Source organism: Haemorhous mexicanus, chromosome 5, assembly GCF_027477595.1.
Source record: "Haemorhous mexicanus isolate bHaeMex1 chromosome 5, bHaeMex1.pri, whole genome shotgun sequence".
NCBI classification, from domain to species: Eukaryota; Metazoa; Chordata; class Aves; order Passeriformes; family Fringillidae; genus Haemorhous; species Haemorhous mexicanus.
In genome coordinates this window covers 64,192,323-64,204,929 of record NC_082345.1, presented here as the reverse complement: position 1 = coordinate 64,204,929, position 12,607 = coordinate 64,192,323, and the positions used below count along the sequence as shown (strand labels likewise).

Genomic DNA, 12,607 nt, shown 5'->3' with positions numbered 1-12,607 from the left:
GAGAGCCAGCACTGGCCATCAACGCCAGAGCTGGGGGGAACTGGGGGGGACTGTGCGGCCGTGGTGTGGCCGTGGTGGTGCCGGCAGCGCCAGTGAGGGCGGCACGGCCAGAGAGGCCTGAGGCTCCAGGGACAGAGAGGGAGGTGAGGCTCCAGGGACAGAGAGGGAGGTGAGGCTCCAGGGACAGAGAGGGAGGTGAGGCTCCAGGGACAGAGGGGAGGTGAGGCTCCAGGGACAGAGAGGCCTGAGGCTCCAGGGACAGAGGGGAGGTGAGGCTCCAGGGACAGAGGGGAGGTGAGGCTCCAGGGACAGAGGGGAGGTGAGGCTCCAGGGACAGAGGGGAGGTGAGGCTCCAGGGACAGAGGGGAGGTGAGGCTCCAGGGACAGAGAGGGAGGTGAGGCTCCAGGGACAGAGAGGGAGGTGAGGCTCCAGGGACAGAGAGGGAGGTGAGGCTCCAGGGACAGAGAGGGAGGTGAGGCTCCAGGGACAGAGAGGGAGGTGAGGCTCCAGGGACAGAGAGGGAGGTGAGGCTCCAGGGACAGAGGGGAGGTGAGCCTCCAGGGACAGAGGGGAGGTGAGCCTCCAGGGACAGAGGGGAGGTGAGCCTCCAGGGACAGAGAGGCCTGAGGCTCCAGGGACAGAGGGGAGGTGAGGCTCCGGGACAGAGAGGGAGGTGAGGCTCCAGGGACAGAGGGGAGGTGAGGCTCCAGGGACAGAGGGGGAGGTGAGCCTCCAGGGACAGAGAGGGAGGTGAGGCTCCAGGGACAGAGGGGAGGTGAGGCTCCAGGGACAGAGAGGGAGGTGAGGCTCCAGGGACAGAGGGGAGGTGAGCCTCCAGGGACAGAGAGGGAGGTGAGGCTCCAGGGACAGAGGGGGAGGTGAGGCTCCAGGGACAGAGAGGCCTGAGGCTCCAGGGACAGAGGGGAGGTGAGGCTCCGGGACAGAGAGGGAGGTGAGGCTCCAGGGACAGAGGGGAGGTGAGGCTCCAGGGACAGAGGGGGAGGTGAGCCTCCAGGGACAGAGAGGGAGGTGAGGCTCCAGGGACAGAGAGGGAGGTGAGGCTCCAGGGACAGAGAGGGAGGTGAGGCTCCAGGGACAGAGAGGGAGGTGAGGCTCCAGGGACAGAGAGGGAGGTGAGGCTCCAGGGACAGAGAGGGAGGTGAGGCTCCAGGGACAGAGAGGGAGGTGAGGCTCCAGGGACAGAGAGGGAGGTGAGGCTCCAGGGACAGAGGGGAGGTGAGGCTCCAGGGACAGAGGGGAGGTGAGGCTCCAGGGACAGAAGGGGCGAGCAGGCCTCTGGAGGCCAAGGCTGGGTGTGAGGGTGCCCGACATGCACTAGCTGGCTTCCTGCAATGGATGCAGGAGACTGTGCTGGCTGCTGGGCTCATGGATAAAAACACTAAATGATGTTTTCCCTAGTCTTCACAAGGCATAAGGGAAATTACATACAGATAAGAATAAATTAAGACTGAATAAAGACTTTTAGGAAAGTCCCATATCATCTGACCTTCTGTTGCCATGCTGTTATTTAAAACAGGCAAGAAACAATCAAAGCCTATGCCCTTTTACTCTCCAGAAACTTCAACATAACATTCCCTCCAGATGTCAGAAGACTGAAAAGAAGTCTAAATACCAGGCAGTAGGGGTAAAACTAGTAAACTAGTAACTCAAAAATGATCTAAGACAATGCACAAGACAATAATTATATAAGACAAACTAGTAACTCTAAAATGATATAAGACAATGTACAAGTTTCTTTCTTTTTTTTTTCCAAATCCACATCTATACAACAAAATTTAAATTAAATTCTTAACATTTCAATTTAATCTTAATATCATTATTTAACAATGTTTTCTATCCATCTGCTTTAGGGAAGAGTTATGTAGGGTTGGCTGTGTTTTGTTTCATTTGGGGTTACTTTAAACCCACTAATCCACTTTTGTTGTAAGACATAGGATGGCTGTTATTTTAATACTGAGAAATTCAGCTTTTCTAGCTCAGAACCTACCTCTTACAAGATCAACATCTATGAGGTCTGGTTTCACATGTCCTGTTTTCTTTGGTTTGTTTCTCAAACCCTGCAATAGATAAATATTATCAAAACACTTTCATGCAGATGACAGACATTACAAAAGACAAAAATATCTATGTGGTCAGTAATTGTATTTAACCTATACTGCTACTGAAAATTCAGACAAACACGTCAACTTCATAGATTTAAAGTACTATAAATTAAGCATTCCAAATAACAATGCACAATGGATGCCTTTTACACACTTTACAATCTATATAAAACCCAACCAATTACTGACCCGCCAGGCTATTTTTCAAACAGGCACTGAGCACTCATGGCTTTGCATTATGCAGACAACGTATGCGCACACTTGCAAGAATTAGTAATACATTTCTAGAAGCTTTTCAGAATTTTTGCAACAAATTACATTCTAGAATCTCTTTTCTCCTTGGATATCTAACTCAACTTCAGAAAACATTTACATTGCAACTCCTTAATTCCAAACCCAGACAGCAAATCACATTGCAATGCAGGAGCCAGTAATCAGCCAGCTCTCAGAAATCCAAATTCTAGGAAAGTATTGAATTTTTCCTCAGTACTGAATATAGATTAGCCAATTAAAAGGAAGGGGAAAATCCCACATAACAGGAATGCAGCAGGAAGAAAAGCAAGCTTATTTTTTCTTTCAGAAGCAGCATCTTCCATCACAGAAGAACCAAACTCGCTGGCAAAGCTTTCAAGTGTGTTTTAATGCTAAAATGTGATGCTGTACTCTCAAGTCTCAGAGACAGCTGTGAGTTTATTCTGCTCCCCTTAGCCTAGATTCTCAGTCACATTAGACAGTAAGGAAATCACAGAATACAATTCATACATAGTAAAATAAAATATTTCAAAAAATATTTAGGATACAAAAGAAATTATTATGAAAACCATTTAACTGTTCTCATTCAAAAAGCATTTAAATTGGTGAGTTGTACATTTCTACCATTGCCAAGGCTCATCCATGTGTAAAAACACTACTAAAATGTAAACATTAGGCATAAATGAAAGCATATAAATAAAATTATTGTCAATGAGGATCAAATCAGTGAAATCAGGTAGTGTTAATCTTTGTAAGAATAGTATCAAGCAAAATGTTCAGCTGAATGCAGCTTAAAATATTTCTCACATCTAAATTAAACTGGATTTCTTTTTCATGCAGAAATAAAGATTAAAATATCAAACTGAAACAAGCTAGATGCGTAGTCATTACCTAATGTGTCTATTAGAAAAAAGAATGTACTTGAAACAAAAAAAATTAATAGACAACTGAAACATGAATAGGACAAAATGTGCTCCAAGGATGACAAATAGACATAACCAGTTGTATTTTAAATGCAAGCACTACAAAGACCTTATAATGCAAGATTTTTAGAGAACTGCAGTCCTAAAACTGCAGTAATTTTATGTGGAATGAGAAAAGCAACCCATAATTAGAATTGGAAATTACTGTAATTCTAGAATCAGCTACAGATTCTTGTAAATTTTGCATAAGTGAGCTACTCCATTTCATAAAGAAAACTGAAGCTTAAAAAGAAAATGCTGAATGGTATAGTCATTTTCTAATGTATTAGTGCTTATGGACCACAAGATCTCTCTTGAAAGTCTAAATGAAGATGTGCCTCTTGGAAGAAATAACCCCCTAGAAACACATGCTCAATCTTAGGAAAAATTTACCACTCTGGCTCAAATTATGTTTTCATGTTAAAGAAAGAACTGTGAAAAATCTAAGTCAAGAGTACAACTTGATGTGACCTTCAGAGGAAAAGAAATGGTGAATCATTCTTTAAAAATTCCATTGGACAAACAGTACTTTCAGCATCCATGGACTTCACTGAGTTGGCTCCTGAACTTGCCACACATAGTAGAAGTATTCCATTTATTCAGATGCAATTTCTACACTTAATGCATCACAAATCTCTAACATACATGGAAAACAGCAGTTTCAGACTAGGGTTATTTTAAAAAAAATACTCAATGTTTCATAATGCTCAGACCCATCCAGTTAGTTCATATAATTTCTATTCAGCACCAAACACTTTTCAGGTAAGCACTAGCAAAAAAAGGTTTAAATAAGAGTACTTAAAAATAATTGTTACTATTATAAAAACTCTTTTACACAAATTTTAAAATTAATCTTAATAGATACTATTGCAGTTATAACTAAATTACAAATTTCTAGTATGAGAAACATATTTGCTACTACAATATATGAATTTTTCAGATTTTTAGTGATGTTAATTTATAAATCATTACATAATTATTTCTAAATTTATAATGTCAAAGCACTGTAGGAGCTTTGAGATAAAAGCACTAATGTGCAATACCTGAACTTAGTCATGTGCCTTGGTGTTACTGAACTGCACTTCATTCAGTCAACCCAAACTCAGACACCACCAGTCATTTGTTAGTTATTGGACTCCTGAGCCAAACAAGATACTGTTTGCAGCCAGCATTTTGCTGCAGTATTTGCAGTAACTATTTGAGTAACGAGCTACTACACAGCAGTTGCAGTTAATTAATGAACTCCTCTCATAGCTGTAACAGGGTTTCATGGCCATGGGAAGGACCCTTCAGGTAATCCCAGGCTCAGCTGTGCTGCTGAAATACCACGGAGTCCAACTTAATGTGTGTGTTTCTGCACAAAAACTCTGTAGCTGAGGTCAGGAACACTTCCCACAGAAGGCAAGCAAGCCCCCACATACAGTTTTAAGTACTGCAGAGTGAAAAAAACCCATCCCCAAGGAAACTGAAGCAATGTACATTTTACTGATGTTAACAGCAACACCTTGAAACTCATGCAGAAATAGCACAATAGTTCCATGCAATGTTGGAGGGGAAAAAAATGGTAATTGCAAGAAAATGTTAACTAAATTAACATCAGGGGTATTTCATATACAACCCATAGAACTGGTACCTATAAGAGTGATTCATTTATCTCCAAAGCAATTTAGCAATGTGGCAGACACTGATGGTACTGTTAGTTAAACCAAAATGCACAGAACACTGTTAAACTGCTTGTTCAGAGAAACAAAGCCTGAGGTACTTACCAGTCTAATAAACTGTACAAAACAATGACAGCATCATAAAGGAGGGAAAGTAAACTGCAGGTATAAGGTAACTAACTGAAAGCAAAGAGAGCTCAGATAACTGACATTAGAATTCATCACAAAGAAAAGTGAAAGACAGAGGTATTAACACAAGCCCTGTCTTAAGATAAGTGAAAAGAAAAAAAAAAGTACTGAGATACAGAAAGATGCATCACACTAAATGGTGCAGAGTTATTAATTATGTAAAATAAATAGAGCATAGTACACTGGTTACATTTGGTTACAGTCCAGAAGTCTAGTTTTACTTTACCTGTATTAAATATCACCACATACAATGTAGATTACTTCAGCATACACAACCACAAAAAAAAAAGCTGCATTATTACCTTTATTTCTCTTTGCTCTACTGATTTTTCCCATATTTGTTGATCATATGCTCCAATCTAAAAAGAAAAAAAACCTACATTAGTATTTAAAAGATATTGATCAAACAAAATCAAATCAACCTTCAACAAGGGAAACATGAAGCCAGCAAGTTATTTCCTTGGGGAGTTTACAAAGAAATTTTTATCTTCTCCATTCCATCTTGGCTGGACAGGATCAAGCTAATCTGTAATTGAACTGTGACAGAGGGAGAGCTGAGCCTCACACAGGACTTGTGCAGGCCCATGCACTGGGAAGACCATGCTCCCTCCCACCCCAGGTCAGGACTGCAGCCTCCATGTGAGAGAGAGCAGAACTGTGGTAGCTGCACTGACATGGTCTTTCAGATAACTTCAAAAGAAATATGCATGTCTAGTTGAACCCATACCCTCAATTCATTTTTTTCTAAACCATCTAAAACTCCTATTCCACTCCACCCATTTTGAAAGCCAGATGATCTTAGCTTTATCTCTTAACAGTGCACAGCAACCACATGTATGGTCAGGATGGTAATCAACCAGCTTACAGCCCAGGGGGAACCAAATGAATATTAAGAAACAGCACTTTTCCCCATTGACTGTCAGATATTTACAGGAAGGGCAACCTGAAACTTCAGGATCTAAGATGATGACAAGAACAAGTCAATATATGAGACAACATATCCAAGTCTTGTAAGAAGTCATCAAAGATCATCAAATTGCTGTGAACTCTACACCAACAGTATTTCTAGGTAATAATCAGTAATAACCTCTTTTACTATGGTAATTTTAAACCCTTGCCATCCCTGCTGCTCTACCTAGACACAAAAATCTTGTGTATCTAGGGATTGATTCACATTACACACTCTGAGCAGTTGAGTGTAAGATCACTTTAAGGTCACCAGAGAGAGACAGAAGCAGTTTCTAAGACACGAAGTTCCTTTTCCAGCCTGCAGAAGTGACAAGCAGCTCAAACACCTGACAGAGAGGAGAGAGGAAGAACTTCCATCACTTGTGCAAACCTGCACAAATTCAATCTTATTGCAAGAGTGTGACTCCTCCTTCCAGTTCACAGCTGTAGCAGATATAAGAGACACTAGCACAAGTGCACAAACCTACCAGAAAACATTTTCATTTTTCTGTTAGTATTTCAGCCTTCAGCATTAATTTAGATGTTATAAAAGAAAGAAAGAACGAAAAAGTAATTCTTAATTAAAAAGAATCTTTTAACCAAGGATCGGACACAAACGCAAAAAAAAAATACTCAGGGAAACCAACACACAACTACATAAACAAAGAAATCTAAAGGCATCTTCTGTGCCTCTAAACCTGACCAATTAGTGGGAAAAAAATAAACATTAAAAAAATCTAATTTAGAGTAGTAAATTCCAAAGCATATCTATGATTGAAAGCGAGAATAGCAAACTGAATTATTCTTTCCCAAATTTAAATACTATTTCCCATTCATAAGAGCTAAACAATTTCTATAGTTTGCTACTTTAAAACTTTGCAAAAGAAGCAGTCTACTGGCTTTTTGATAATAATAAATACTTTACACCTCGCATTTGGAAAAAAAAAAAAAAGAAACGGTGGAAAATAACTAGGGAGTCAGGCATAGTAGTGGGCAGTATTAAGCACTTACTACAATTAAAGTAATTAAACCAAAGGAAGTTTAACGGCTAATTCCACCTGGATAACAGCCAGCAATTAAAAAGTCAATATATTGAATAACTGCTCCACCCAGGCATTTACAGCTAATTGTTCTGGCTTTTCCTCTAAATACATTTCAAACGAAATTTCAGGCCTTTCTGGTTTTCATTAAATTTGCTAAGGAGAGTCCGAGTAAAATTTTTGTGCTGAGTAACATTGTGTCCTCCCCTCCCCACTTCCAAAGAAATTTCCTTCTACAAGGACAGAAGGGGGGATTCAAGTCTGAGTCCCTCTCTGTTATGTAACAACCAAATGAGGAAGGAAGCCTTTGTGCCAATAAAGCTGCAAAGCAAACTCCATTCATAATTCCATTCATAGCTGAAACTAGTATAGAGTTGAAAGTCATTAAAACAGTGTTCTTCTTTTAGACAAATACCAGACCATTTGTTAAAGGAATTCTAGGAAATAGACCCCAGAAGATATCTGAAAAAAGGAAGCTGACTAAATTTAAATCTTAATTATATTTTCCTACAAATATTTCTTTTCCTTCTTTAGGCAGAAACTTCCATCTCCACAACAAGACAAGAAGCAGGGATTTTGCCATTCACATTTCTCTTTTAACACTGCCCTATAAAGCAATTATTCCATCAGGAGGTAAAATAAGAGATCCAGAACTACTTTAAAGGACAGGGTTCTTTACAACTGTTTTACTGGAGAAGTGGATCTGTCCAACCACCTCTGTCAATAACTTCAGTTATTGACATCTGAGCACAGGAGTGTTCAGCAAGGCACGCTGGTGGGAACTGAAAAGAGTGGAAGAGAGAATAACAGACAGCAAGTACCATTACAGTCTCTCACATGGTTTTTGTTGTTGTTTGGGGTTTCTTTTTTAATCTACTTCATATCACCTCTTTGTGTTTCAACAAAGTTTAAGCAGGTGTGTGTGCCACTCAGCACATTAAATTCCAACCTGATACTCAACCTTCCTTCTCACCATCTGAACAAGCACCCCTCTAAACTTCTCTTCCAAATGTATCAGATTAAAATACATGAAAACAAAGGTAACATTATAAAGTAAAATACTGGATGCTGGCACACTTCATTTCCCACATTACACAAAAATAGGAAGAACTAGTGTTACTCAAAAAAGGCAAGCAAAAAACACAGACATTAATTTTTTTTTCTCTCCCTTATGTCAGGAAAGCAGATTTAGAGTTTGTGAAATGTGTCCTGCAGAATTCATTGAAAGGTACATCTTCACTTACAACAAACCAAATTATAACATACAATGATTACCAGAGATGCTAGACACGTGTACGAATTAAGATCAACATAATTTGTGAATGAAGAAGGTAAGTTAATACTAGCAAACCTTCCTAGTTTTAAATTATTGAGTGCACCAGTGAATTCCAGCTTCAAAGACTTTGGATTTACAAGTATTTGCATTTGAATTCTGTTTTATGTTAAATCTAATGTAAATCTAAAACAAATATAGGCTCTTGGCTATTCATGTATTTCCTTACAACGTACATACCTGCAGGACATGGAAAAGAAGCCTAGCACCTAGTCTATCACCAAAGAAATTAATCTCTAAAGGCAAGTAAAAGGAAGGAATAACCTTCCAGAGATAAGATCAAGTTGGAACCTGAATAATTTAAATATACACAAAACTTGCTCAAAGGAAGGTCTCCCTCAATAAGCAGCTGTCCCAGGACTCCTCCCAGGCCTTGGCTGGAGCTATTCTGCCAACAGGAATGCCCTGACCAACTCCAGTACCCATTTACTACCCACCCACTGTGCCTGGAGCTTATCCCTCAAGCTGCAAATTCTGCACCATCCTTGGGAGAAAATTTAAAGTACAAAACACAGGAGTCAAAAAAAGGTCCCATTATAAGTACACAACTGTAAGAAATGCTTCTAAAATCTCTTCAAGACCTAGCACAAGATTCTTCATGTAACAGCTCATCACTGATACTCTCAATCCATCAGTCTACCCTACAGTGGGCAATAAACTTCTCTTAGAGCACACTATTAAACACAATATCCCAATTTTAAATTGATTTCACACAAAAATTTATTCTAATTTAATTTATTAAATACTTGATCCAAACTTGTATTCTATTTTTTATTTGTTATGACTTGGCAGAAAATAAATTACCAAAAAATTAGGTAACAAGCCTATTGTCTCATTTTGAAATGTAACTTTTATCACCAAGCATCAACACAACCTTGTTATAGGAAACTAGTCAGTAATATGCTACAGATATTAAAAACTGTTGTCTAACCTACCTGTAGCTGAAGTAAATAAAGTAGTAGATGGCATTTTATACACAGTTTAAATCATGCATCCCAGACCTCCTCAATGCTAAGATTTTATCCAGTCTATCCAACTCAGCCACCTCTAAAATTCTGAAGATCTCACACCTCAATAAATACCAAGTAAAGAAGATAAAAGGGATTCTGTTCATTTATGCATTTGCAGAATTAGCAACCATTCTTCAAGGGACTATAAAAATTTTCAGAATATAAGGAATTAAATGCAACTGAAAACTGCAGCCACTCTTTCACAACAGAGAACCGGGTGTTTAACATCCTAAATTGACAGGGTATAATAAACTTTCAAATAGGTTTTCTTGAAAAAAAAATTTCCTCACAAGTAATCATTAAAAAAAAAAATCTAATTGTATGTGACTTGGCATGGGAAATTACAACTATATATATTTGGTAAACTCGATAAAGCCAGCTCTTGACTGAAAGATTAAATACATTTGAGATCCTTTTTAAGTGCAGACTCTTCATAACATTTTCTGGGTTTAAAAGATATGTGCATCTCTTGCAATTATCTAAAAATAACTGCACTTACTCTTGCCCAATCAAATACATCAGGAAGCATTTGATCAAATTTCTTCATACATGTGAAATTTGGCACCTGTACAGTTTGGCTGTATAACAGCAATAGCAATTAGCTGAAGTAAATAGTTAAGCTCTTGAAAACACAGCAATATTTAGTTCAAAGCACAGTGGAAAGGGCTTTAGCACTGCTCAATGCTTCTTCCTGGTGCCTTTCTCATAACAAGCCATGTGTGCATCAAGACTGAACTTGAGCTTTGTGAATGACACTGATAGTCACTTTAAGCTAATGTAGTGATGCTATCAACCTGTAGCCCAATACTCACAAGGCCCTTCTGATTCAAATGGAATTGATCAATATTTCAAGAGGCATTTATAATTTATGAGCATGCAGACTAGCAAAGATTATAATCCTAAGAATACATAGTATTTCCTCTTGGATCTTAAAACTTTAATGTTTATCAATAATGAAACTTGTGTGATAAACTTTGCTCTTTAAAACCTCTAAACACTTTTACAGCCACATCACAATAGTATTACAAATCCAGAATATGTAAGGTCTAGAGTTCAGTAAATAAACAACAAAGCTGCTTCCTTGAAGTGTCTGACACCTTATTAAAATATTTAGGGCTAAAATATTAGCTAATATGCTTTATTAACTTCTACAGTCCAACATAATTAAAATAACTGTATGTTTTTCCGCGTCAATTTTAGTATTAAGATATCCATATAGAAATTATTTCTATACAAGCAATCCTATTAATTTTTACAAAATGCCTCATTTTCTCAAAATTTAGAAGAGGATTATTAAAAGTTATTTTGAACTGCTTTTTTCTTACATGAACTGATCCTCGTTGCAGTAAAGGTAATACTCTAGTAGCTCAGCAGTATAATTCTCTCTGTTGGAGTAGGTTTCTAGTCTTGGGATGGGGTTTTTTTCTGGATATTTTTCATTTTCAAGGGTGGTAGGTTTTTTTCTATTTTGTTTATGGTCAATATGTGGACTGGACAAGCTAAACTAAGCCAAACTTAGCTGATAAAACATAGACAGAAATCACTATAGACAGTGGTACACTGCCTGTTAACAGCAAAGAGTTTAGTAACTTTCAATCAAACAGAGAAGGACAGTGAAGGAATTAAGGTTCTATATCGTAAGGCACAGAGCTTTAAATTTATAACTGCTGAATCGTTACTTCTGATTTTAAAATATCCCAAGACCCCTCTCTTCTTCTTGTCTGGTGCCAGAGGGAGAGCTGAAACCAGCTACTTGGAGTAAAATTAAGCAAGCAATTCAAACTTTAATAAGAGTTATTTATTATTAACTATTTGAATTGCCAACTAATGACCCACTTGAATTCTTCCAATAACTGCAACAGCACTGTTATTTACAGGCATTTCACTGAACAATAATTTTACTAAGGCTTCTTTAGAGATACCATCCCTTTCAGAGTCCAGTAATAGCTAATTAAACATTTATCAACTACATTCTAATGTTTTTTCTGAATTATTCTTCACAGATTAATTCTTAAGATCTGTCAGCCATACTTATTTATTGCCCTGATTAATGGTTTACAAATTTTAAGATATTTACGAAAACCACAAAACATCTCTTTTCATCAGGCAATTAAACGTAAACTATATACAGAAGAAGAGCTAGAAACCAGGTTTGTTTAAACTAAATGAGAATAGAGGAATAACCAAAGGTAGACACAGCACCCTAGGTGCTGTCTGAGGTGAGCTGGCCAAGAGCAACCCCTTTCCTGGGTCCATGACTCCACTACTGCTAACAACATCCAGCTGCTCTCCAATTGTTTAGGATTTAACTCTGAAACTTTTTTTTTTTTTTAATGTTTTAATGATAATGTAGTTGCACAAAACAAAACAGCCTCAAGATGTAACTGGGAAAGAAAACCACTCTAACAGGCTCATTATTCAGTATAATTCCCTGAAGATCTCTGAAAATCTAGCAAACTTTACTGGTGCTGCCACTAGGATTTTAGAGTATCATTGCCCTGATGTCCCTGATCATTTCCACTTCCCACAGCATGCTTTCCTTGTTGCCCCTGCATTTGTCTGGGTGGCTAAAATATCAATCAGATCACACAGGAAGAGAAAAGAAAATGTTAGGCTATAATTCCACAAGGCCTAATTAAACAATTTAAGAACCAGAGAACCCTTCTCAAGACAGAGGGATTTCATCTCGTTGCTCCCCTGCCACAAGATAGGTTCATTTCCTTGTAGACTCACAGTCTTACCTTTAGCTGGATGAGTTTCCTGACCAAATTCATTAAATAAATGTATGGAAGTCTGTGGGAAGGCAAAGCAGGAATGGGAGCCCACAGGCAGGCCAAATGCAAGCCTGCTTCATTCAGCCACAGCTCCTGCTGGAGCTCTCCTTTGCACATTCAGAATTCAGAGTTTTCAGATTCAGAAACCAGAGTTTTGCCTCACCAAACAAGGCACTGAAGGTAAACCCCCACTAGGTCAGGCAACTGCTTGAGTACCAAATGTGGAAGGAAACTCTATCTGAACACACATTTTCTTCCTCCATGCTCTGACAAATGACAGCTCCAACACTCGTCAAGTTTCAGCACTTGAAGTC

General features: G+C 38.8%; 1 protein-coding gene across 5 annotated transcripts in view; it reads right to left on the bottom strand.

The window, feature by feature from the left end:
* PHTF2 (putative homeodomain transcription factor 2) overlaps nt 1-12,607 on the bottom strand; it is a 63,303-nt gene that overhangs the window by 31,836 nt on the left and 18,860 nt on the right. For all 5 annotated transcript variants that reach the window (XR_009486626.1, XM_059847425.1, XM_059847428.1 and 2 more), the window contains exons 3-4: nt 5,491-5,547; nt 2,010-2,079 (exon numbers count right to left, since the gene is read on the bottom strand). Coding sequence is in view for 4 of the 5 variants with exons in the window: in XM_059847425.1 (XP_059703408.1) it covers nt 2,010-2,079; nt 5,491-5,547 (127 nt within the window). In the remaining variant the exon portion in view is untranslated. The remainder of the gene's footprint in view (nt 1-2,009; nt 2,080-5,490; nt 5,548-12,607) is intronic.